The sequence below is a fragment of the Channa argus genome, chromosome 2 (genome assembly GCF_033026475.1).
Source record: "Channa argus isolate prfri chromosome 2, Channa argus male v1.0, whole genome shotgun sequence".
In the NCBI taxonomy this organism is placed as follows: domain Eukaryota; kingdom Metazoa; phylum Chordata; class Actinopteri; order Anabantiformes; family Channidae; genus Channa; species Channa argus.
Window position 1 is genome coordinate 7068830 of NC_090198.1, and position 27986 is coordinate 7096815.

General features: G+C 38.1%; 2 protein-coding genes across 4 annotated transcripts; both read left to right on the forward strand.

The window, feature by feature from the left end:
- Positions 1 to 647: 647 nt before the first annotated feature.
- On the forward strand, positions 648 to 14369 carry pnoca (prepronociceptin a). Its single transcript, XM_067495658.1, has 3 exons — positions 648 to 805; positions 11038 to 11168; positions 12674 to 14369. Exons 2-3 carry the CDS (start codon positions 11049 to 11051, stop codon positions 13289 to 13291), a joined length of 738 nt encoding a protein of 245 aa, XP_067351759.1. The 5' UTR covers positions 648 to 805; positions 11038 to 11048; the 3' UTR covers positions 13292 to 14369.
- Positions 14370 to 15918: 1549 nt separating this feature from the next.
- Positions 15919 to 27985, forward strand: pdpr (pyruvate dehydrogenase phosphatase regulatory subunit). Of its 3 annotated transcripts, XR_010912316.1 has the most exons (19): positions 15919 to 16052; positions 16711 to 16984; positions 17146 to 17279; positions 17394 to 17475; positions 17880 to 18043; positions 18252 to 18373; positions 18606 to 18723; positions 19367 to 19516; positions 20153 to 20345; positions 20483 to 20607; positions 20799 to 20954; positions 21767 to 21900; positions 22198 to 22346; positions 22425 to 22537; positions 22889 to 22983; positions 23220 to 23309; positions 23404 to 23586; positions 25707 to 27102; positions 27308 to 27985. XR_010912316.1 is itself a non-coding variant. In XM_067495056.1 (18 exons), the coding sequence occupies exons 2-18, from the start codon at positions 16722 to 16724 to the stop codon at positions 26112 to 26114; spliced, it is 2679 nt and encodes an 892-aa protein (XP_067351157.1). In that variant the 5' UTR covers positions 15919 to 16052; positions 16711 to 16721; the 3' UTR covers positions 26115 to 27985. The 3 variants fall into 3 exon arrangements, 2 of the variants coding, with proteins under 2 accessions (XP_067351157.1, XP_067351158.1); XM_067495056.1 differs by having other exon boundaries at positions 25707 to 27985; XM_067495057.1 differs by lacking the exon at positions 16711 to 16984 and having other exon boundaries at positions 15931 to 16052; positions 25707 to 27985.
- Position 27986: the final 1 nt, after the last annotated feature.

A 27986-nucleotide genomic window follows, 5' to 3' on the forward strand; every position in this document is an offset into this window, starting at 1 on the left:
CTAAATCTTTTCTTTTACTTATCACTTCTATTTTGGAACAGGATATGAAGTTTACACAATAGAGGATGGATACTTTTGGATTGGGCCAAAGACTTCTCTGGTGATCTGGATTTATTCAATAGAATGAAAAAAATATAAATTTTTCAATAGTAAAGGTTCATTTTGTTTTAATGATTCTGTTTCTGAATCTAAACAAAAGAGAACTGGGATCTGGATGAGATTCAAACTCATTCTATTCCATAAAAAAGAACTCTTTTAAAATGAAATCTTGAATTCAAAATCTTGCAAACATAACTCCATTAAAAGATGCTCGGTGGTTAGATTCCTTCCTGCTCTTTTTCTTACCCCTCCAGCATTCTTCCTCTTACAAAGCCCTTTTTTGTCTAATCTCCCTCTCTTCTAACTGTTATGTCCTTTCCTATTTTCTCACTTGCCTTCCTCCTTTTCTCCTTTTGCCATTCCTATCTTCCTCCCTTATTACCACCCTTCGTCTCTCCCTCCCACCTTTCTCATTACTCCCTTGCTGTCCCCTTGTCTTCTTCCTCCTCCCTTCTTTCTGATTTCCATCCATCCCTCCCTCCCTCTGTCCCTCTTTCTCTATGTGATGAACGAGGAAGTTTTGGAAGAGAGAGAGTTAGAATGAGAGGAGGAGGTTGAAGGGGAGGGGTGGGACCCTATAAGAGCAGCTGCCTCCAGCTTCCACGTAGCCAGAAACACCAGACAGTGGGAGGCAAACGTACTTACCAACCAAGAACCTGCACCCAAAGGGAACTCTGTTGGCAACCCCAATCTCACCCCAACACAGGTAAGATGACCTTGGAGAGAGCGGTGGAAAAGGGTGGGAACCAAATGGCTTGACCTGTAGTTTTTGTACAGAATCTTTTGCACTTTAGTTGTATAAATATTGAATGACAAAAAAAAAAAAAATGTAAAAGAAAATTCCAACTGGAGTCAAATTTTTAAAAAAGTGAGGATAATTTTACATCCCTTTAAATTTTTGAATGAAAGGGATGTTGCAGTCAGTCAGATTTAGGAACTCCAGTAAATGTCAACAATTCTACAATGAACTGTAGTGATTTATTGGACTTTTAATAATAAGTTTAAATTAAATTCACCTAAATTTGACAACAGTATTTGGACACGGGAGAAAAATTGAACCTTTCGGAACATAGGGAGTTAAGGTTTACAGCTGGGTGTATTATGTCCAAACAGTGTCCATCACTCCATCCTCCATGCTTCTCACACTTCTGCCAGGTCCCAGGATCATTGCTGCAGCTATTGTTGAGAAGGTGTGACACTCTGACCTTTGAGCTCCTTATGGTTAAGTGCATGTAATGACTGAAGCTTCATTTATTGTCACTTTTGGTGATAGACACACGATGAAATGCTACAGAGTGAGTTAAGATAATGTCTCAGGTCACTTTAGTTGACAAGCCATTGACTTTGTGCATCATAGAATCAATGCATCACCTCCTAAGGAGTATCTGTGGACTGTTACATCCTGTAATGGGTAAAGTTAAATATGCATTTGAGAGGGGTTAAAGGCATGAAGCAGCACAGATGTGCGCACCACAGAGAGCAGGAGGTGAAGAAGCTGCATCGGAGAAACACGCTGTTTGTTTTGTCTCTGAGTGGGCAGGCTATTTAGTAAAGAGGGAAAGGTCATAAATCGTGGGACGTGATTAGTCATTAATCATTAAGGCCTGATTTACTGCTGCGCTCTAGTGGATTTCATGAATGAACGGGGAGTCGGCACAGAAAACTACTCTTTGTGTTTACTTAGTAGCTCGAGAAACAGAGGAATGAACGGCAATTTAGGTGAATGAATGTTGGTTAATCAGAATCCGAGTTTCCTGAGCTCACTTTTCTTGCTATTAGAGGACTATTTTAAGGGAACTAGGTTAATATTTTAAAGATGAATGTTTGAATTTTACCATACCACAAATTTATAAAATTATATTATTTGAATCACATAGATATAGAATACAAACCTTGATGATATGCAACACTTGTGCAAATCCCCTAAATAATTAGAATAGCATTCATATGTAGATTATTATTAATAGCTGTTGTACTGTAGCATCAGCAGTTCATTTTTATAACAGCTTTACTATTATTATTTAAATTCTTTATGTGAAAAATTATTAAGATGTTAATGTTTTTTTTAAAGCTGAAGGTAATGACAAACCTTGAAGTGTCACCTTTTTTTAAACACTGAATAACGTAGTTAGTATTCTTTAGGCTGGGGCTCACTTTTCATTTGACCTTGAGAGTAACTCCATAAAAAAAGGCGTTGCTTATTTGAAGTCAGTACAGAATTTCTACTAAAAGCCTCCAGGCAATGACTGATAACTAATTTATTGCAATTACCTACTGTAGTAACAAAATCGTCTTGCAAATCCTCAGAGGTCGATCCCCAGTTACCGTGAAGCAATGTATTTTTTAAACCAATTCAGAGAAATCTAGAGACTGTATTCTCCTACGCTGAGCCTTCCTGTATTTACAACAGATTTGTTGACAAGTTTATCTCTCATTAGTTTTTATTAGCATGACTGTATTGGTTTGGTGAAACAAGTGAAATTACAGTATGTCTACATTGAGGTTATATAGAGGGAACAGAGAGAGAATAATCATATAAATTAATCTCAATTAACTCATGTTAAATGATCAACAGGTTTCGGCTTGTCCCTTCAGGGGTCGCCACAGCGACCACAGTTTTTACGCCAGATGCCCTCCCATTTTTATCCGAGCTTGGGACTGGCACCAAGGTAGCCCATGGTGGCTGGGTGAGGCTACACATGGTGGGATACAGACCTGTGGCTTTAATATTAGGTATAAGGATAGCTTGAATATTTTAAAACTAAAACTGACACAAATAGAGTTGTGGGTGTGAAGACAAACTCTTAAGATTTTATATTATTGCTGGATTTTAAAAACACTCCCTGAAACACAAGCAACATTAGCTGTTGATCATGATAGAATGCTATTGTTTTATGGGCAGTTTCACTGTGTTTCTCTGGATAGCTGGGTCAGTATGATGAGGGGACAGTGATGTGGGTCTTAAGGGTTAGGGTTGCTCCAGAACTTATTCTATATAGTGAAGAGTTGCTGTTGATGCCTCCTGTGACACTGACTCCCAGAACAGCATCAGCAGCACAACCTTGTAACTGTTTTTCAGAGAAGATCAAACCTAGTGCAAGGCGCCATCTTGTGCATAAATATTTAATGCTACAAGTTTTGATACATTTTAATTCCCTAGTTGGATTAATTTTGAGCCTCTTTCTACAGCTAGCTTTATTCCCAGATACTGCAGATTGTAGCGTTAAGTTTACTTTATTCAGGGCCTATCAAAACACATGTGGATAATGTAAGAAAATCTTACCTGATAAAGTAGGACGGGATATTTATTTTACATTATTTACCAGTGAAGGCTGATTGCTTGAGTTGTAGCCCAATTTCCACAGTCCATGCGTCATGTGCCTCATGTCCTTACATCCATCCATCCATTTTAATCCATCTCCTCTTTGGTATCAGTGAATTTGTTGATTCCCTCCACAGTACAGCACACCTCATTAGCTTTATGGATAAACTTCTTGACCCCAGGAAACCACTGAAGGCTGGATGGGGAAAATGCAGAGAAGATAAGGAGTGCTGGATCACAGGTCACACAGCATAAAGGGAGTTTGCACAGCTCTTATGTCTGCACTCATTGGTGATGGATGTGTGGAGTTAATCCATGGATACACAGCAGGGCCCTTGTCCATCCTTTTATGCTGGAAGGATCTCACAGATCCTTGTTCATGTTTCCATGCTGCTTCTCCTTTTCTGCTGTTTTCACATCAAAGTAGAAAAGATTCCCGTCAGATATGGTTGCAGTCATTTTCATTCTGGGGGCATTTTTTGTGATTATGACTGTTTATTGTTTTTTTAAAGGGAACATATCAGAGCAGAACAGCACTGAAATCTCTCCAGGATCCATGATTTTATGTTTATCTTTTAGTCTTGATGATTTAAGGGCTGAACTATATGAATATGCATATTGAAAGCTGAGATGAAAGTGTTGGACATACGATGATGAAGCCACATGTTGTGTTTGATGCAATATTGTTTTGTGTTGAGCAAGGCTTTGTGCCACGTTGCACCACTGTACTGCAAAGACTTGAGCTGCTCTATACATGTGGGTGGATGTCAGAAAAGAGACTGAATGAATGTTTCCTCCTTAATTATCCATTTTAAACCAATAAGATGAAATATTTCCCAGTCCAATGATAATCTATATACGTACATACAAAGCGACTAGTAGGTGGACTTGGAGACACAAATGCCAACACCCCATCTAATTTGCTTATAAAGTTAACCAAGTAGGATTTTTGACACCTACTGTACAGTATCTTCTGAGGAAACTACTAACTATGCAACAACCAACTTCAACATGGTTTCACAGTGCTATTGATTTAACTACAGTAATGAAGAAGAGGCTATACAGTTTCTGTTTTACGCATGCTGATGTTAAAGGGTTTCTTTCTGGTATCTAAGAGATTCCACAGGTTTTGACAGAGCATCAGTATTTGATACCCCCTGTTTAAGTATCCCCTGTTTGGGTTGCTATTATTACCTTGATTCTATGTATGGTTGCATAAATAGTTTTAATTAAACTCCATTTTGTATCAGGATAGCAAAGGTCAAATGTGGTGTGTTGTGTTAGGTAAAAGAACACTTAAAATGAAGCTGTGTCATCTGTCTAGCATAAAAATTATGTTTGTTACATATACATGATTTATTCAGCTGATAACTTCAGTTGGGAAAAACAAATAACGCTTCATTAACTTGTTTAATTATACATTTTGAACAAGTAATTTAAATTCACTTAACAGCAGCAAATATTAATTTTGTGCAACTAGTAGAGAGTTTAAACTACCAACAAGCCCGAAAAGCTAACTTACAGTTTGTTCACTGTTTAAGTTCCCAAACTCTGAACTTGGAAAAATCTGCTATTTATTTATTAACTTTACATAAACATCTATATTTTATATTTTAAAACTATATCAACAACATTTTTTATTCAACTTCGAAACTAAAGTTACTCAAACTTAAAATTATAAGTTAAATATTTTTGGGATATTTCTGAGATTTGGCTCAACCCGTTAAAATTATACAAACATACTTTTACATAATTTACTAAGATAAGCTACTTTTACTGATAAGGAAACAATTTAATGGACATTTTTGAGTAGGGTAGAAGTGAAATAAAAATTAACTAATTAATTTGGTAATTTGACATGTTAATATCGTTTCTCAACACAACCTTTAATTCAATATTAAGTTAAATGAATTTAAAGATATTTTTAAATCCAGCCAAAAAAATTATACTTTAGAATGTAGGAGACATGTCACAAAATCAAGTTTAGATAGCTTCAGAAGATCTGTAATAATATTATATACATATAAGAGTAATATGTTTTCCAGTTTTCCAAAACCTCTTTAATTACTGACCTTCTTAACCAAAATGGCTGATGATGGACAAAAACATTTATTCAAAGAGATTATTTTAGGTATAAAATGTTTACTATATAATGTATACTATATTTAAAAATCTAAATTAACATTCGTATGAGGACATCATGCAACAATGAAGAACGTGTTGGTTTCTGTAAAGTTGCTATGTATGTTGTATTTGCTCAGATCAGTTCTGAATATTATTTAAGATGCAGTAAACACACTAACTAACCAAAAAATGATTAGATTAACACTATAGTCAAACCAGTTCCAAATTTACACATGCATAGACCTATCTACACAATATATAATGTGGTGGGAGAATACATACAGTATCAAAGAGAAAAAAGTGCTGGAAAAATTTGACCTATTTGACCTTTAGAGATCATTTAGCAAAATTCAATAATTCATTGATTTGACATACCTTTGTCTCATTGCGACCTTACGTATATAGCAGAAAAAGCAAGTGTAACTAATAACATGCTACAATATTGAATTTTCCTTCCTTTTAGGTGTTTCTTTGTGTGTTCAGTAAAGGCCACAAGTTAGAAAATATAATATTAATAATAATAATAATAGCTGTATTTATAAATCCCTTATCAATTAAGTACAAAGGCTGTACAGTAAAAAGGGAAAAATTTAAAAATATATAAATAAATCAGGGTAAAAAGGATCAAATCAAAGAAAAACATTGGAATGGGCTTTTAAGGATTCAGTGTCTTGTCCAGAGACACTTCGACATATAGCCGGGACCAAGGATTGAACGACTGCCTTACGAACTGAGCTACAGCCGTCCCCCGTTTAAAGTTTTTTGATGAAGTGAGGAAAATAGACTATTGCAATAATTAACATGTGAGGAGATAAAAGCATGAATAATAGTCTCAGCATCATTAAAATTCTTTACCAGATGATAAAAGCAAGACTGAACTTGTTTCGTGATGTGATGCTCAAAAGCAACAACCAGTACTCAGTGATTTGTTCGATATGATAAGCAAGTGTGGTGCTTCGCAGATTAAAACTTCCAGTGAAAACTTTGTTGGAATAATGTTGAATGGACTAGTTGATGCATTGATATGTGATATGGTATAAAGTAGCTTAGACAGTGTAAAGGAAGATAAATTATTCAGGGAGTTCCGATCGCAATCACCAACAAGAGTAGAGGGTTAACTAGCCTATTGATATTATAAAAAAGAATTTGGGATTTAGACGATTCGCAGAGATGAGTTGTGAGACTCTGGCATCCTTCACCATCCTATTGAAAATATCTGCTTTGTTGGGGTCAATATTTATTTTTTCTCAATATCTTGACACTGTGATGCCTTCACACAACTTCACACAGAAAAGCTGAAGCCAGCAGGACAATTCAAACCTTCAACCTGTGAGACAGCAGCGCCAACCACACCATCATTGACTGTAGATGCATTGAGAAGTAACAGGGATTTAGCTTAGCATGTCTGCCTGTAATGGTTTCAGCACGTAATCTACTGCCTCGTCACACACAGACTGAACGACAGGAACATCTTGTAAAAGTAGTTAAGGTTTCTTTTTTTCTTTTAAATTCTAGCTGTAGATGTGTCAAAATGTCCACTTTACAGACACAGCTGTCAGCATGTGTTAGCTTACATAACCTGAGGAGACGCGGCGAGGCATCATAAGGAAAACATGTTATTCTTGTAGTGACAGTTCATTATAAAACAGTTAATTAAACAAACTGACTGGCAGTAGAATTTAAGGCAATGTGTTTAATAGACCCCTCATTTTTTAATATTCTACAATGGGATGTTTTTTATCATCTTGATGCAAATCTAAATCAGATGCTGGTGAAATAAACTGCTTTGTGTTTTTATGAAACAGAACTTATTTGCTATAGGGAAATGTTTCATTTTTTGAGCTATGAATGTGACGCATTATTACTACTAAAGCCCCTGTGGACTTTGAACCTAATAGTAGCTGAAAGATAGAGTAAAAGTGAGATATTGTATGACAGAGGGGGAGGAGCCTAAGTAGGTGAGAAGAAGGGCAACCGCAGACAAATCAATACCTAGGTAATGAACGTAGGCAGTGTCAGGGGCAATTAATATATAGATTGATAGGTAGTATAGATTTACTGTCCTGAAGTGTGTTACATCACTGGCCATTTTTGCTGCTTCGCTAGCTATCAATATTAAAACAAAGAGCACAATGTAGTTTGAGTGGGCCCGGAATATGCTGTCAATCAAAGTGACTTTTCTGACAGATAAAGTAGTCTAAAGTAGTAGTGCCATCTGGCTCCAGGCAGAATATTAAATAACATTCAATTACCTGTCAAAGTGACTCATCAAATGACAAAGCCAACAACATGAATACAGTGCAATTATCGGCCCTCCCTTTTTTTAAGGCTTGGAATTCATTGTCCTTAATTTTCATTCAAAGCAGTTTCTGTAAAAAACGCAAATTCTTTGGTCAATTTTGGAACAAATAAAGAGTTTGAAGGGTGTAATGAAACAATGAAACATATATTTTCTCATGCATTTGTGTTGAAATGTTGCAATATTGTAAAAGACACACAAGCTCCAACATAATACCATTTGACAATAATGTTTTTTGTATTGCGTTTTCAACTCCCTTCAGCTTTTTTACTTGAAAATGGTGGTGCTTGTATAGGCACAACTTCCTGCTGAGCTACCCGGGGTGCCAACATGACTGAAAAGGCTGTGGTTATTATATTTAAGTTATGTAATGAATCTTCAGTTCAGCCTTTTGAAAATAAAGATGAGCTCTAAGGCGGGTGCACGCTGCTCGTTTGTTCAACCATGCGTGAATAATCCGGGCTTTAAGTCTCTCTTCGAATGTGAAGTCATTTATTTCATACTTCCTGTTCTTGATGAGAAAATGGAAATAATGTAGAACATTTTTGTTGATAACATGTTGTGAGATTGTATGAGAATTTCCTGCTTAGAGTGAGTTTTGTGCTGTTGAATGAATCAGACGGAAGTGTACAGTTGAACATTACTTTATCTTTCAAAGTTACCTACTCATGATTCATTTACAATCAACAAATAGAAAATGGTGGTGCTTCTATTTAACTGAGCAAAAATAGTTACAGTTACACTCAGGTACTTCCCAATGAGACAATGCTGTGTTCATCTGTTCATTTATGATTCATCTAAATACTTACATTTGATGCCTCTTTTGGTGTTTGCTGCTCTTGTGCTCACCTTGCATTGCAGCATAAGATGTTTCTTACAGCGAAAGAGGACAAATGTCCTCACGCAGCTTATTCCATCAAACAAAGGCAACAAGTTGGACCTGGATCAAATACGACGTCAGATCGGATATCAGATACGTGATATTCCTGTATGGAAACAGTAAATTTCTGATCATTTACTGGACTGTAAGACCTTCACTAGTGGTGCCTCAGCCCAACACCAGACCGTAATGACTTAATTAACTGGTTTATTTAATGGTTAATCAGTTAATTAAAAGCAGAATAATTGGGTTATGAGGGCTCCTGAGAGAAAACCTGCAGATGTTGGTGTAAGAACAAAGACAAGAGCGTTCGCTGAGAAATCCTGCTGTTTTTCACAAAGCTTCTAACGCAGACTGATTTACGACATGAGATGAGGAGGAGGATGAGCAGAGAAAACTGATAACAACTACATTTAATGGAGTGTGTGCCCGTACTGGATCTGTGTGTGCATGTACAGGGGCTTCAGAAAAAAAGCCAACCTTTAACAACAGCTGTCTAAATATCATTAATCAATCTATCCACTACTGGAGACTACCAGGAAATGTTCACATATTGAACAAAACAAAATGACCTATCCTTCCACAATGTCTTTGAATAATTTCAGAGATCCCTTTACATGCAGTGCCATCCGGACAAAGTTTCAGTGTTAGCATCAGTGGCCTCCTTCATGCATTGAATGAATGATGGCAGCTAATTTTTGGAAGCTGGTACAAGTTCGAGTCAAAGGCAGGAGGATAGACAATGAGATGCATTGTGGGCAAGTGAACACACCTAAGCTGTTTGTTTAAAATCCACAGCCATCTGCCAAATGTATTCTGTGCTTAGGTGTCAAACTATTTTCGCGCCTAAAATGGTTTTGTTGCTCTTTTGTGCTTCACCCAAACGCCATCCTCTTTCTCGTTATACTTAAAAAAAAAAAAAAAAAAAAAAAAAAAGCCCTGACTCACAGTTGAATTGTTTGCACACAAGAAGAAAATTAATTCTGATTAATTTTGCAGAGTTGCCTTTTTATGAGTAAATTGGCATGAACTGTTTAGCAATTACACTTTTATCAGTTTTTAATTACTCTGAATAAATTCCAAATTTATAAGACATTAAAAAGTATTGTTTGACTGGAAACGAATTAGTTTTAGTCGATAGACAGTGACAACCTTCAGCTAAACTACGAGTGTAATGTGTGTGAATGTATTGGAGTCTTCTGATGTACTAAATAGGCATGTGTGAGAATGCATGTATATGTTTATTGGCTCTGTAAGTGTGTGTGTCTGAATGTTGTGTGTGAGACAGTGTGTCTGTCAGCAAAAAAACAATGATTCAGTTTGTTGCCAGAGGCATTAAATGAGGCATCAATTAAAGTAGTTAACGAGTTTGTTTAATGACATGAAAACTTGGGTTGTGTTTCTGACGTCAGACCCACCAGACTGAGCTGTTTCTACCAGAATAAGGTCAAATAAATTTCTTCTCCTGTTTCTTCCTTCATGAGTCATTTTTGTATATTTTTCTGTATCTGCCATGTCTCTAAATTTGCCCCTTATTCTCACTTTCTGTCCCCTTCTGCACAGTCCTGTCACTTTTACGCCCTTATTGTTCTCTATGTCCCTCCTTTTCCTGGTACAGTGTCACACATGCCAATAAGTGCCGATCCTCTACCTGGTTTGGACATGAAACAGCTTTTTAATGAGTAATTAGGATAAGTTAGAAATTAGATTTATACATCTGCAAAAAATGCAGACAATGTACTTTTCTACCGTGTCAGAAGAGAAACTGTGAAAGTTATTCTGAATTGTTTTTTTTATATAGTAGTATATAATGCTAACTGAGCTTGTTCAAGCTTGCACATGTGCTCAACCTTTATAAATGACTAAAGACACTGAATAGATTCCAGCCTACTGGCTTCATTACACTTGCTATTCAGAAATATCTGATCCATGGGTATTTGCACATGATATCAAAATGCATAAGCTCGATATCTCAATTGTGCAGGAACTGTGGTCAAATCTCAATATGTATTCTGGCATCCCAAGTTAAGTGAAGACAATGCCAATGTCAGGACCACGTGTCGTTCATTTCTATATCACACTTTGCAAGGAAAGACTTGCTGCTTGCTTGTTCAAAATGCCATTTACTTTTTCTCATTAACATGTTAATTTAAGGTGTAAATGACTTGCAATAGAGTTGAAAACCTAAATAAAAGCAGTACATAGTCCCACATTACTGCATTATTAGAAGTAAACAGATCTCTTTTCATGTGAGCAGAGTGTATCATACAGTTGACCTGAAGCTGTGTCTTTGGTGTTTCCTGTGTTTTGCAGACAGTTGGACCATGAAGACTGCTGTGGCTTTGCTGCTGCTCTGTTTGTGTGATCCAGGATGGACTGACTGCCAGGCAGACTGCCTGTCCTGCAGCAATATAATGCCTAAACAGCTCGGTTTCAACACCATGGTGAGGTGTCCACACAAATACACACGCACACGCTTCTTACACACTCTCCACAAATGCTTTATCCTGTCAAAGGTGTAAAGTATCACCCTGTCATTCAAAAATACTGTACTAACCCATATACATAGATTCACTCATTGGGGCTCTTTCAATTTGGTGATAAAATAAGTAGAACTCTCTGAGCCCACCTTCCACCATTTATCCTGTCCTCTCTTTATCCTTGTCTCTAACTCAACAAATTACCCTTTTGGCATTTGATTTTTAATTTGTTGTGGCTAATTGATTCCCAGGGATAAATGTGTGTTCCTCTTCTCAGTAACTATGCCTGCTGGTTATTTCTTTCTGCTAGTGACGTGTCGGCTTTTGGGAGACATTTTGGGAGGGAACACGCAAGAAGATATTTATATGTAGTGTTAGGCATTTAGGTCGCATGGGTATATTTATAGAATCCATATGTTATTTACTTATTTAAAATCTTTTCTCACTTTTAGCTACATCTTTCCTTCCTGGCTAAAATGGATTGTATTAGTAAATCAATGAGGGACCAGAGCTTCCATGATTAGTGATTAGTCTGCTACATGGAAACAATAGATGATGAGCTCAAAGCAATGTGGTATTTCATGCATAGTAATAATACTCAGTCTTACTCTGACAGATACATTCCCCCACATAATAGCACACACACACAGACACACACTCACATGCACACACAGAAACCCACTGGACCACTGAAGTGGAAGATATAGGTGATAAATCTCCCTGGAATCGAATCCATTTCATTCTGTCACATTGATTTTTGTATTATCAGTGCTAAGGACCTTCAACTCAACAACCTCGACAAGATGGTCTGAATAATACTGCAGCATGTTATTCATTAATATACATGAGGCCAGTAAACTGTGACTGACATCACTCTTACTTATTATATGCAAATTATATGCATATTATGTTTAGGTTATATGTGCGTGTCTTTTTGGGTCCTATTGTAAAGGATAAGGAATGAAAAGATAGCTGTACACATTTGAGGTGGTGAAGTAGAAAAGTAAAAGCCAAAATTGTCATGACAAATCTTCTTAAAAATGGCTAACACCGAATTATGCTACATTGGCTGGATTTTAAAATTTAAAATGCTGCGCATATCACAGACAGGACTGTACAATGGAAGCTTTAAATGTTTTTCATTTCAAATAATGGGTTGTTCCAAATCACCGGGTTCTTTTAGAGATATCTACCTTTACAAGTAGTTTTCTTTGCCAATATCTGCATGACACGTTATCATACAATTTAATTTGTTACTAGTTACTTACTAATTTGTTACTAGTGTACTCAGTTACTCTGAGCAAATCCCACACCGCAGTTTTATTATTTCGACCTACCAAAGGTTAAAACTAGTTCTTTTTTTACAAAAGGGTTAAAAACAATGTCTACAATGAGGCCTGTCTTTTTAAAAAGAACTGATCTGAACTGACTTCAGAAAGGTAATGCAGATGATCTGTTGTCTTTGTCAGGTGTGTCTCATTGAGTGTGCAGGAAACGTCTCCCCAGCCATTTCCTGGGACTCGTGCCGCAAGTTGCTGTTGTCACCAGTTTCTTCTCTGAGTGGTGCCACGCGGAAAAGATCTCAGGAGGAGGTGGAGGCTCTATTTCCTGAGGTGGAAGAGCAGGTGGAGAGAGGTCTGTTCCTGCCCATTGCTTTGCAAAGGTTTGACCATGTGACCCGCGCCCTCGGAATGGACGAGAGGGATATGACTGACAAGGGCAGTCAGATGAATTCAGCCTACAAATCCCACAATGACATATCCCTTGAGAATGAGTATGAGGAGGAGGCAGGGCAGGAAGAAGGTGATGCTGACTTGACAGCAAGAGGACAGGCTGATGAAGGACTGAGTCTCTCCAAGAGGTTTGGCGGCTTTGTCAAAGGAATGCACGGCTACAGGAAGCTCGTTTCCCCAGGAAGATCATACCAGAAGAGATACGGTGGCTTCATTGGCATTCGGAAGTCAGCCCGCAAGTGGAATAACCAAAAACGTTTCAGTGAGTTCCTGAAGCAATATCTAGGAATGAGCTCTCGGGCCACTGAGTTCAACAGTATGTCAGAGGACCTCGCCCAACAGAATGAAGTTTAGCAGCGTGCAACTTCACGCCACAACCAATAACAATTTCCTGATGTATTTTCAGTGATCTGTTTTTGACTTTCAATCACCGACATGTCAAACTTTAACAGGTGTCACCACAGTTGACCTATTGAATCCAATTTAATTTACCAAAAAGTTAAAAGTAAGGCTATAATCTAGGAAACCTTTGTCCCAAGACATAAGATTTGCTGTTTATAGTTTATATTGTTTATTTAAGTTGTAAAAAAATCTTTAATTATCACACATGCTTGTATACATTCGGATCCATCTTAATCTTCCAGTTGAACCTTTGGTTCCCCTGAAACTCGTCAATCTTCCAGGTCCCCTGCCCAGTTCTCGGGCCCCTGAATTATCCAGACCTGTTCCACTTCCCTTAGGGTGACAGTTTAATGAACATTTTTCAATTAACTGTCCAAGCCTATATGCTCCTGAGCTTCCATGAGGCATCCCTCTTCGAACCTGTGTTAAAACTGCAAAATGGTCTTACATGGATGCCTCTGGGTTTGAGGGGCTTTCTCTTATGAAGTATATCAGGAAAACTATTACAATATACAAAGTACCATGTTGTGCCAAAACGAATGACTCAGTCTCTGTCTCTGATAGGGAACAATATCACAGTTTCTCATGTTTTGGCATTACTGAGAGGGTCATGTTATCAGTTACGTACATGAAGTACTACAGTGCAGGTGATTTATGATAAATGAATGAAAACATGCAGAAACCCAGTTAAAACTCACTTATTTATCACTGTGCCAAACACACACCCATGACAGGGCAAGTGAGGCAGTTTGAATTCTCAATTTGGTGCAATGGTGAGCTAAAACACTCCATATTCATTTATAGATGTATTCTTCTGATCTTGCCAAACTGATGATGTAGAAGTGAGCATCATCTCGGACTGACTCTGTCAAGACACCACATTCCTGTCTACAAACTCTAATTTTTGTTCTTTAAATTGTATTTGTGTGAAATGTTTTTTTTTGTTGTTGTCAACTATGAATTTGTAAATAGCTGAATTTAAACATGTCAATAAAAATAGTTTATTATTTCCTTCATGGCTTGTCATGCAGCAACTGATTCTGTGTCTTTGTTCTTATTATTTTTAGAACAGCCACTAGCGGTAGTAACTATACTTTGCACGTTTTATGGAACTGCCATCGTTTGTAGACCAGTTACAGTATAGGTTATTGATTATTAGCCATTTTGAAATGAATATACAGTAATTTGAACTGATATCCCATTAAGCGTGACTTATAGCTACCACCTTTACTGGATATAATCACTGAAAATAGGCAAATAAGGCTGAGCCCTTTGATAAGTGGAGCTAATTTTTGAACAAAATAAAATAACTGTAAAATTACATTTGTGCCCAGTTAGGCATTGCCCGTTTGTTGTGGAAAAGAAAAAACAATCTTCCATGATATCATGTCTGGGTGTTCCAGCTCTTTATGGAGGCTTGAAAAAAAACTACAGCAGACAGTGATGGGCTTACTATCTCAGTGGGAGTTAATCTTTGACTGACATCAAAAGAAACTTACGAGAACAAGTTATATTTTTGCCCTTAGTGAGTATCAGTATAACCACCGAAAAAAGAAAAAACACTATGACCCAACATATGAGATTTTCCACACAAATGCCTAGGGGTTAGGGTCAGGGTTAGTGTTAGTATTATCTTTTTTTATTGACACGGTGCAAACATTTTAGATTTATGCAGTTGTTGAACATCAAGACGTGCACATTCATGTTATCAACATTATTAAATACTTAAAATCATTACCTTTGCATCACTTCATTGGTGAAATACTTTTAGAGCAGCTCATTACACCGTTTTTAAATGCCTTACACAGTTTGCCAGTCAGCTTCAATGGTAATTTAAATTTTTTTTTACTTGTTTTTATAAAACTTCATGGTCTTGCATCTGGCATAAATCTTTTACTTTTTGGTGAGGCAGCTTTTAGGGTTTAAGCTCCGAGCCAATGGAACAGTTTACCTGAGCACAAATTTTGTACACTATTAATTTATCACATTTATTTCCTTTTATATACAGTATACTTTTTTCTGTTTTGACTTCCCTCTATTCTCCTTTGTCATTTTCTCCCATTTTATCATTGCCTTAATTTGCTTTATCTATATTTTAATCTTTTTAATCTCTTAATCTGTTTTTATCATTTTTCATTTATTATAACCTTTTTTTTTATTATAGTCTTATAGTATTTCATGTGCATTTGTTTTATTGTCTTCGTTCTTATTAGGTTTGCCTATCTTCTCTAATGTTTTGTTGTCTTTTGACTGTTTCACATTCATTTTCACTGCTTTTATATTTTACTTGTTTGCCCTTGATCTCATCTATTAAGGACTTTTAATTGCTTTAATCTGTAGAGAAGATGCTATATGACTATTATTTTATTGACACGATTTGTCTACTCCTAATTTAAATAAAGAAGTATTGTGTAGGGTTTGTGTTCAACCACATCTGTGAACAAAACAACTAAAATGAAACAGCCTTAATGATCTGAACTCGGCCGATAAATGATTGATAACTGCTTGACTTACTGCACCAGAGCTCCAAACAGTCGGAGGGACATAATTGTGAAGGTTCACCGGAAGTGCACATTGTATTTGAAGCTAGCTTGATTTCATAGGACTGTCTGCTGTGCCTAAACAAGACTAGAAGACAGGGTCTCATATCATTCAGTGACTGCGTGCAACATCTCTCTTTAAAATATCCTAGCTTGTGGACTTGGTTGATTCCGTAAGTTTTGGGTTGTAATAAAACCGGGAGGCGCCACGGCAAGTGTTTTTTTAGACGTTCAGCTACAGCTAAATAGTAATCTGTTAGCTAAGTTAGCCGTTCATTAGCCTAAATTACGCTAACACTACACACAGTACCACTGGTGCTAACTTTAACCCAGAAAACGAAAATGTCTGGGAACTTTTATGCAACATTAATTGACTACAGCCAGTCATTTTACTTCAAAAGTGCATCTCCAGGATAATATACTAACACAACGTTACCGTAAGCTAAAGCTAGCTGTTCTGCTAAGCGTTTAACTCCAGCGATGCTTTGTAGTTAAGATAAGTCTGTAATAAAGTTGTGACAGCTCAAGGACTATTAGAAGTTGCTAGCTTACCAGGGCCCGTCTTTGTTGCAAGATGTTGAATATTGTATTTAATAAATTACTACTTGAACGTTATTTGAGCTCATTACAATAACTTGATGAATAGGACTGATTCTAGTATGATTTAAAAACTCTAAAATTACAAGTGACAATATAGTAGCACTGCATCCTCATACAACCTTGCAAAAGGTGGATAGTCACATTTGCAACGTTATCAATATAGCAACCTCTTGAAGATTTAAATTAATAAAGGAAATGTGAGGCTTTATGTTTGTTTGTATGTGGTTGCAGAAAGCACAGCTATGTGCAGCTGTGTGAGGAGCTCCAGGGCTCTGTCCGCTGTCCTGATTCCCAGGCTGGTGCCTCCCCAGACTCTGTATAGGTTGTCAGGCAGGGGCTTCTGGACCTCCCCCCACTGCATGGTTGCCAGTGAGAATTCTCAGCTGCCCCCACTGCCAAGTCAAGCCCGTGTGGTGATTTGTGGAGGTGGTATTGTGGGAACATCAGTAGCCTACCACCTAGCCAAGATGGGCTGGACTGATATTGTGCTTTTAGAGCAGGGAAGGTGAGATAAACATTTATGAAGTTTTATGCTTTGGGAACTCATGAAATTTTAGTGTTGGTATGGGGACATTTCCTGCATTGATGGACAATAGTGGATCAGAAAAAATAGCTGTAGATTGGATATTGTTATGCTAATCGAAAGAAACCTTTCTTTGCTGGCAGACTTGGTGCAGGAACAACTAGACTCTGTGCTGGCATTGTCAGTGTGGCCAAGCCTATCTCAATTGAGTGTCAGATGGCCAGTTATTCAAATAATCTTTACCAGCAGTTGGAGAAGGAGACAGGAATCAAAACAGGTCAGCCACATTGAAAACCTTTTGAGTGTAATTACAATAACTTTACTCTGTATGTTGGGTGTTTGATACACATAATATTTCTGTGACTGTGACTGTGTGTGCTATGTTTTCCAGGTTATGTAAAGACAGGGTCTTTGTGTCTGGCCCAAAATCAGGATCGCTTCATCTCTCTTAAGCGCCTGGCATCAAGACTTAAGTAAGACTCGCAAAATCTCAAGTCAAACTCAAAGAGATACATCCAAGAGATGTGTTAAGTCTGTGTGGATTAGGCATCTTTGCATAAGGGAGTAAATATCTGTGGTTGAAACAGCTCTATCAAGTGAGCACCAGTTCAAGTTCAGCCCCGCAATTTTTATGTAATTGAGCTCTTGCCAATAACTTGCCAGCTCTGACACACAACCCTTGTGTCTGCTGGGGTCTTGCTCAAACAAATCTACTTGTTTTTGTCTAGACATTTTGATTGCTGGTAGAAAGGAAATGTGCAGTCATTCTGCATCTTCTGTATGATCCTCTCTTTGAGCTAAATGTTCCTGTCTGCCGATTAAAAGTAAATGCATATATTTATTGTCTTAATTTGTCTCTCTTACATTCTATTCTAAGGGTAATGGGGATCACCTGTAACATCATTAAACCTAAGGATGTGGCCAAACTCCACCCTTTAGTTAATATTCATGACCTGGTGGGGGCAATTCACCTGCCTTCAGACGCTGTGGTGTCCCCACCTGAAGTCAACCATGCCTTGGCTGTGGCTGCTGCTGCACAAGGTGAATCAGAAACACAACTCACCTTTGTTAGGCTGTCAGTGGGCTTTTGTAGCAAAATGTTTTACAGGCAGGACAGATAACATTTAATCAATCCAATTTTACTGCTTCTGCCTCTGCTCCTCCTATTTATTGTCATTTCCTCCTTTTCTCTCCTCCTTATTTTTCTCTTTGCCTCCTTTTAATGTCTTGAGTTTCTCATTCTATCCAGGGGTTCAGATCCTGGAGCGGACCAGTGTTCAACAGGTTCTGGTGGAGAAGGGTCATGTGATGGCGGTGGAGACTGACCGTGGCCCCATTCAGTGTGAATATTTTATCAACTGCGCAGGACAGGTAAGCCTCTAGATTGGAGAGTTGGTGAGGGAAAGTCCTTGCAACAATTGAAGAATGATCTTTCTTTCAGCATTATTTAAATGTAAAACTCAATCTCATTCTCTCCTATATTGTAGTAACAGATACTCATAATATGACTAATAATTTGAAAGGATTTGCAAGACAGACTGGAGTGTCTCCAGCAGGACAGATAGACTAAAAGACATATTTGTTCTATCTGTCTCTGCTCCAGTGGGCTTACGAGCTTGGCCAGGCTAGTGAGGTGAAAGTGTCAGTTCCTCTTCATGGCTGTGAACACTTCTATCTCCTCACCAAACCACTGCAAGAACCACTTTCACCCAACAGCCCAGGTCTCACACATCCAACGCACACAAAAAGAAGAAATAAAAATAAAATTGTTTTCTTGGCAGCAGGCACAGTAACAGATGAATTTAAATTACAATCACTGTTGGTTTGTTGGCTAAAAATTATTTCTGTAGCATAAGAAAGTTTGATTAGTTCTTTTTGGAAAATTCCTATTCATATTTTATATTATTATTATTATTATTTATATTTTCATATAATTCATAATGCAATATATTGCTCGGTAAATAAGCCAACAAGCATCTTCCAGCATTCAAAGATAAAGTGCATACTTGACATTTGCTCTGTAATGGTATGACATTTAGTGCCACTTGAAAATGTAAGCATACATTTTTCAGTGAAGTGTATATTATTCCTAATAATGTGCAATTCCTAAAATACATCCTAGAATGTAATGTGATTCTGATGTCTCTGCAGGTTAAGTGTGTGTGTGTCTGTGTGAATGAGTGAGCGAGCGTATAAGATGTGCTTTATCCATCTTGTTGAATGAATTGATAATATATTCTCTAATAACCATTATTTTCCATTAAAGTAAATTCATTTATATGCTACTGACTGTATATGAAGTTGTATTTACTATAAACAAGGCCAAAAGAAGGTGGTTTAACTAAGTCTGTCTCTTGTCCACAGTGGTGATTGATATGGATGGCAGGTTATATGCACGGCATTGGCAGGGGGGTGTTCTGTCAGGGGGATTGGAGAAGAACCCCAAACCCATCTTTACTGAGGGCCGCAACCAGCTGGAGATCCAGAACATGCAAGAAGACTGGGACCACTTTGGTAAAACAAGGAGTATTGGAGGGTTGCAGCAGAAAAGAGAAATGGGAGGATGGTTTACATTGTAAAAAAAAAAAAAAGAAAAAAACAAAGCTGTCAGTCATGTGTTGGTGTCACGTGTTGTTTTTTAATATATTTTTAAATATTTTAATGATAATTGGCAAAATAGTTGTTATGCCATTTTTTGAGCAACCACATTTAAAAGGAGAGAACAATATCAAATGTCACGTCCCATAATTGTGTATGAACAGTCTGTCGTCAAATGTAAGAAATGAACTGAAGTTGAATTGGAAATTTCATTACATATAACCAAATACATTTGTCAGAATTCATTTTAACAAAATAAACACTAATCTGGTTGCAACTGGCACGTCAAATTAGCTTGATGCTGCTAACTCACCATTCATGGGGAAAAAAACCTTGCTGGACTGCAGTTCCAATTGCATCAGTGACTACCATGTTGAACCTCTTGCAATAGTAGACGGTTTGTTTGAAATGGTTTTTATTTTTCTGTAAGGGAAGAAGAGAAGCGGGAACAAAAGTATCAGCCTTATTTTGCTGCATTAAGATGCCCTGACTTATTCCTTTTGATGATATGAAAGCTTTCTGATTTGAAGTGCTCCTGTCTTTTACCTCTAGAGCCCATGCTCCGTGCCTTGCTCAGAAGAATGCCCGCTCTTGAGTCAGCAGAGATTCATCAGCTTGTCAACTGTCCGGAGTCCTTCACCCCTGACATGCGTTGTCTGATGGGGGAGACCCCAGGTGTCTCTGGATACTACGTGCTGGCAGGGATGAACTCCTCTGGTCTGGCTTTTGCTGGAGGAGCTGGAAAGTAAGCACGTGTATACTTTTGCTAGAGACTTTGCAGGGATAACAACTGGGATTTGTTTCTTTTTTTTTTTTTTTTTTTGGGTGAATTAAAGTAAGGCAAAAATGCCATATTATTATATTATTTGGTTTGGTATCCAGGTACCTGGCAGAGTGGATGACCTATGGCTACCCCACTGCCAATGTCTGGCCACTTGACATCAAACGCTTTGGCAACCTACAGAGCAGCCGCACTTTCCTGAGACACAGAGTAATGGAAGTCATGCGTAAGTAACTAGTTAGTTTTGTGTTCAGTTAAATTTCTTAATCAGGGAAACTTACATATTTTATTTTTTTTTTAAATTGCAATCAATTAAAAGGTCCTAATTATTCATAAATGTGTAGTTTTTTTTCCTGTTTTATTTTGTTATGACTTCAGTATCTCCAGTGTGTCTGTTTTGTTTTTTTTTGTGTTCAGCCCTGTTATATGAACTGAAGGTTCCTCGCTGGGACTTTCAGACTGGCCGTCAGCTACGGACCAGCCCTTTGTATGATCGTCTGGACACACAGGGAGCTCGCTGGATGGAGAAACATGGCTTTGAGAGGCCAAAATACTTTGTTCCCCCAGGGAAAGGTACAGATTATTGAACAGCAACACTGCAACCTACATTCACTGTATCTATTTTCAAATCCAGATTTAGTTTAGGAACAAAGTTTTCAAGTGCAGTACGGGTTAGTGTTATATTACAGTAAAAACTTATTTGCTTAGCTTGAATATGTCCTATTGTTTTTGTCTATTATATTTGGAAGTGATGGTACCTTTTTAGGTGAATTTAAGAAAACCAAAGTGTGGTCAGTATTTTGCAGGTGTCTATAGTGATAAACAATAGTATTAGGCAGTGTGTTGTACATTAAACTGTAATTTGAATCCAAGTTTTTATTATGATCCAAAAACAAAAAATAATATTGTATTACCCTATGTACACATTTTATGATTGGTTGCCTCCTCTCAGGCAGAATGTTTATATGAGCCAACCTATATGCCTCTTGGTTTGATTTAAAACTCTGTAGACCTGTTTGAGAATATGACCTGATACTGGCACTAACATACCAATTTAATTTTGATTCACAAATTTCAGAATAAAGTTGAGTCTTTGTGATTTAGTTCTTGCAGATAAATCCCATTGTTGTTCTCAGAATTTACCCTGGAAGCTTCATTTTCTTCCACATTCAGTTAGTGAGCAATATAGTCGTTTCTTGACATTGTCTAAAGTGCACGTTTGTAGCCTAAATTACAAACACATTACATGTTCTTAGAACTCTTGACAAGGTATTAATTTTCCTGATAAAGTGACTGAAACATGTTCATCTGTATTTTTTAAAACTATCATAATTATGGTTAGTCACAATCCCTTAAACTTAAACTGGTTTTGTATGTATTTGTAGATTTACTTTCTCTGGATCAGAGTAAGACTTTCTACAAACCAGACTGGTTTGACATCGTGGGAGCAGAAGTGAAATGCTGCAAAGAGGCTGTCTGTGTCATTGACATGTCCTCCTTCACCAAGTTTGAACTGACTGTAAGTCATGTCGGGCTATGGACAACTTGTAAGGGTAATCAACGCTGGGTCTTGTCAGACAGGAAACCGATGCTGCACAACCCTCTCTGGTTTCAAGTGATGTCAGCATGTATTTTCTCTTAATTCATCTGCTCTAACACATAGAGGAAGTATGCAGTTCTTTGCTAATTAGTAGCCACTTATGGAGCAGTAAAGTTTCCCCTCTTGTTAAATAAATACACTAGTCATAGAATAAAGGGCCTTGTCTGTTATGCTCATTAATGGAAGGCTAACACTTGGTTTGTCCTGATGTCCTAGTCAACGGGGGACAAGGCCTTGGAGCTGCTGCAACATCTGTGTGCCAATGACCTGGATGTTCCTGTTGGACACATCGTCCACACCGGCATGCTCAACGAAAGGGGAGGCTATGAGAACGATTGCAGTGTAGTTCGTCTAAGCAAAAACAGGTTTGAAACATTTGACCAATGCCACCATGAATCTTACACACTCTTTAAAAATGACTCATATTTTTGTTCCCTTTTCAGCTTCTTCATCATCTCTCCGACAGACCAGCAGGTCCACTGTTGGTCCTGGATAAAGAAACATATGCCCAATGAGCCACACCTCCACCTAGAGGATGTCACCTGGAAGTACACAGGTGAGGACACAGCAGCTTTTTTGAGGTCATGTAGTCATGTCGCCATCTAGTGTCCGCAGAATATTAAAGAGGGGAGGCAATGTATCACCATCACGCATCCACTCTTGACTCAGAAGTGGTATTGTAACCTGGTTATGATCCTAGCCTTTATGAAATCAGATGCTAGTAGGACCAAGTGGGTGCTTAAATGTCCAATCTTTAACTTTATATATACTTCATATAATGTAATTTTCTGTCATGTTAAATATGAGCAACGTTATGCCTACATTTATTTTGTCTTAAATAAAAGATCAAATGGCTGTGAATGGGCTGAGCTTTTTCTATGTTTATAAATGATTTTTTTACATGCAGCCTTAAATCTTATTGGGCCTCGTGCAATGGATGTTCTGGCAGAGCTGTCGTATGTATCCATGACACCTGATCACTTCCCCTCCATGTTCTGTAAGGTAGGAAACAGAGGTTTTCGCACTAGTATGTTTATAAGAGTAATAATAACAGTGGCGATAGCAGTAGTATGAATGGTTATATCAATTGTTAAACTATCTAGAGTGGGTAGAGTGGCAACTCAGGTTGCATCTGTGGTTTTAGTAATACGTGTGTTGATGCTAACAGAAACATGTTAATGTTTATAGGTAGTTATTATCCCACAGTACAGTAACTGACCCTGTTTTTGTGTTTACAGGAGATGAGTGTGGGCTACGCTAATGGGATTAGAGTGATGAGTATGACTCACACTGGGGAACCAGGTTTCATGCTCTACATACCTATAGAGGTGTGGGCTGCACACACACACATTATCTTTCACCCTTTCATATAAATATTTTTAAGGAAATGCTGACATTACTATTTTCATCTGCTGTCCTCAGTATGCATTGCATGTGTACAACGAGGTGATGTCGGTGGGTCAGAAGTACGGGATACGTAATGCAGGGTACTACGCACTACGCAGCCTGCGCATTGAAAAGTTCTTTGCCTTCTGGGGTCAAGACCTTGACACCTTCACCACCCCGCTCGAATGTGGAAGAGAGTTCAGAGTGAAGTTTGATAAGGTCTGTTGCTTTTTCTATCTTACCGTATATCATCAGCCAGTGTGGTTCCTGAATTGTTTTTATTTTTGGTTCCATACAGCTTTTTATTTGGCATCGTGGTGTTTGAACAGTATGTTAATTGTCATGGCAATTTTGGCAAATAATATGAGCACTAATGCACTGTATTTCACTCCTATCATTTTTTATACATAACCTCATCTGCCAAACAACAAGTTACTACTGTACCCTTTTCACTTTAATTGGTTGGAAGATCAGAGAACGGGAGCACGATATTAATAGATGCCATGTCATCTGCTATGCTGAAACCTTCAATAACTGACTTGTAGTTGTCGCAATGATAGTGAGGAATAATAGTCACCAAGCCGCACGTAGCCCAATAGCAGCAGCAGTAAACATTACCACCATAGTAATGTGCAAAAGTTAGTACCACTTCTTTCGATCTATGTTTTTCAGTAAAAACATAATAAAAATCAATTGTGATTGTAGCGAGTCTTAGTGTTAAGCAAAAATAACTTCAGACGAACAACAACATATAACTTTTTTTCCACCATGCCATTATTTATTTAACAAAAATGCAGAAAGAAAGAAAAAAAACATATGGGTAATACTAAATACCCCCTTATTCCTTCCATAGGATTAAGGGGATAAGATTCAGCCAGGTGCCGCTAATTATCAGCCCGATCATCAGTAGGCCTACATACCACCTATAAAGCAATTTTTTTGCCAAATGCCAAGAGGGAAAGACATAAGAAATTGTCTTAGGTACGCAATTGTTGCTGCCCATCAATCTGGAAAGGGTTGTAAAATTGCGTCCAAACTATTTTCCCAGCACAATCACCCCAAGGTCAGACTGTGCAGTACTCTTTTTGTATAGAAATACAAAAAGCCCAAGAGCTGCATTTTAGACCCTACAGGCCTCACTGAGCATGTTAAATGTTAAAGTCCATGGCAGCATAACTAGAAGACCAACAAGTACGGTTTGTTGTTGCCTCTTCTGTCTAAAATGAACTTTAAAGTATGAGTGAGATTTGCAAAACTGGATTTAAACAAACCACAAGACTAAAGTGGAGTTGTTTGGCCTTAATGCCAAGCGGCATGTTTGGTGCAAACCAAATTTAGCATTTTAGAAGAAACAACTCATACACACCGTCAAGCACGGTGGGGAAGAGGTAATGATTTGGGCTCGTTGTGCAGTCACAGGACCTGGGCACCTTGCAGTCACTGATTCAATCATGAACTCCTCTTTACACCAGAGCCTTCTAGAAGCTAATGAACAACAGGTGAAGCTTGGCCGAAATTGGTTCATGCAACAGGACAATAACCCCAACCACACCAAAAAATGTACATCAGAATGGCTAAAATTTAAAGGAGTCTGGGTTTTTATATATGGCCTGGTTTAAGTCCAGACGTCAACACAATAGAAATGTTGTGGTGGGACCTTAGGAGAGCTGTGCATATGCAAATGCCCAAAATCCTCACTGAACTGAAGCAATGTTGTAAAGAAGAATGGGCCCAACTTCCTATGTGGGAGTCTGATAAAGTCAACAGGAACCTATTACTTCATGTTATTTCTGCTTAAGATGAAGCTACATGGGGTACTTAGTTTTGCCCATGTTTTATTTATTTATTGACTTAATAATAATGATAAATAAATAATGGCACGGTGAAAGGTTATTCAGTATGTTGTTGTTCATCTAAGTTTATATATGCCTAATACTAAGACCCGCTACAGTAAGATTACTTTTTATGTTTTTACAAAAAAAACACCCATAAAATTAAGAAGGTGTACTAACTTTTGCACATGACTGTAAGCAGAGTTTAATGAATAATGTTAGTTTGACATATCACTATAATATAAGCATTGGCACGTGTAATCCATATGTATGGTATTATTTGAAACGTGATAAATCAAAAAGCAGTGGTTTCCTGTTCCAGCAGAGCTCTGCAGTGTTGAAGATTGTTTATAGGCCAGATTCCATTTTGTCAAAGATCAGCTGCTTTGGTACCGGCAGCAAAGTGGCCCTTGGTGGCTGGTGCAGCCACCAGGCCCATTTGCCAGATTCCTTCTCCCCATTTCTCCTTCTGTCTTTACAACCCTTCCTTTTCCTCTTCTCTATTAGGACACAGATTTTATTGGACGCGAGGCATTGCTGCAGCAGCGTCAGGATGGTGTGCCTCGGAGGTTCATCATGCTGGTTCTAGAGGACCACGACACCGAACTTGACCTTTGGCCGTGGTGGGGAGAGCCCATCTACCGTAATGGTCAGCTGGCCGGAACAACCACCAGCAGCGCGTACAGCTACACTCTTGAGCGCCATGTCTGTCTGGGTTTTGTGTCTCCGCCACCAGGCCAGGATGGGCTGCCCACACCCATCACCCCAGATTTCATAAACCGTGGGGACTATGAGGTGGACATTGCTGGCCAGCGCTACCCGGCTAAAGCTAAACTCTACCCCTTCAGCTCCCTCTTCACCCAACAGAAACGCCGCAGGGAAGACTTGGAGCTCAGCAACCTCCAGGGAAAGTGAGGCAGAGTAACACAAAACCTTCAGTTTGCCTCAGAAGAGGCGTGTGACACTCGCTTGGTTCAGCAGATCCACTCCTGCTCTTGCTTCGCGGTGCAATCCTATTATTTTATAATTTTCTAGCCCCTTAATTGACTTCCAAATTTTGTCTCCCTTTTTGAAAGTGCAATATTTAAAAAGCACCTAAAGCGTGAGCTGTATCAAATACAAAGCTCATGCGTTAATGAATTCTGCAATCTACCCCGCACTCCTTTAAACTCACATACGGTCCACACATTCTTGGGGCTGCTTTATTGGTACAATTTGTGGTCAAGTGCCTTTATCAAGGCAACATCAACACTATTTGTAGGGACTCTTTCACTGTGTTCACTTTAACCCATTGAGATGGAATTTTGACCGGCAATCTTCTCCAGTGTCTCGGTCAATATAAAGTTTCGTCTAGCAGAGTCTGAACGAAAAATCATTCGGTGCTGATGTGCAAATGCCTACACAGTCAATGTAGATGTTGACTCTAATTTCATTTTACAAATTGTAATTTTGCTGCTTTAATGAATATGGATTATTTATGATGTGTGGCCTAATTCAGATACACTATACTGTCCACTGCAGTATACATAATGAAAGATATCCTTCTCAATAAGGCAAGCAGGCGTGGAAAAGCATCAGGAATCCTGATGTTATCAATGGTAAACACTTTTTTGCCATCCCTTTAGTTCCCCCTTGACTAGAGTCATTATTATCAACTCTCAGCTGTTTTCATCCTATTAACTGTTTATGGAGCTTGTTAGAAAAATTGTCATATGTTTTGAGGTTGTTTGTTTTCAACCTGCATTGCTCGTCATTGCAAGTTTGTTTTTAGTGTATCATTGAATGTATGGCCGACGTTAGGTGACCTGTAGTTAAGGGGAACCAATGATAGGAAGGCTGCAACTGGAGCTCGAAATCCCAGACATGTCTATCTACATTCAAGACTTCTGACACAGAGTTAGAGGTTTGTGCGAAAGAAGTACTTAATAGGAGATATGAAATAAAGCAATGTATTTTTGTATAGCTAGTGTGTATAAAATCTCTATTTTCAGTACTGCCCATTATTATATCAATTTTTAAGTTATATTAGATGTGTGAATATCATGAGTTTGGTCTTTTGCTTTGTTCTTGCCACACTATTCTAAATCTGAATTATTTTTGTTTTTCAGAATATTTTTTAGATGGTAAAGTCATTTGGCAGCCGGAGCTTCCTTTATGTGCATTTGAATTCCAGGTAAATGGGTTGTTTTGTCTCTCGTTCCCGTCCACTTAACAGTGAGTCAGTGAGAGCTTCAGTGTTGCAGGTCTGGAGCTTCTAGGTATTTAGTGTCAGAGACACTATAGCAGCACGGTCGTTAGGAACAACGGACAAATGAGTAGAATTTTCCACAGCCTCATATCATGGCGAGCACATCACATCATACTGTACAATTGAGCATTTCATAAGTGTGTCTGCTCTGAGCCTTCACATGATGGGAATCTGAATGTTAGCTTGGCTGTTGAAATGAAGGGACAAGTCACACACACTGAGCACCTTAAAGATTAGGGCACAGAAATATACAAGATGAAGGCTGTAGATAGCTGTAGATGCATAGAGATCTATGTCACGTTATGTTGTAATCTCTGTACTTTAATATGGCTACATTACATTTTGAATCATTGCTCCTGATCTTGTCCTATTATAATTGCATCAAATATTGATGGCATTCTAATAGACAGTACGTAGCCACAGGTTGTTTTTGTCAGTTTTATTTCAGTGTCCTTGGGGTATTTTTTAAATATATTTAAGGCAAAATCTGTGATTCAAATGCAGCACAATAAATTGAAACACCACTGAATACACATTTC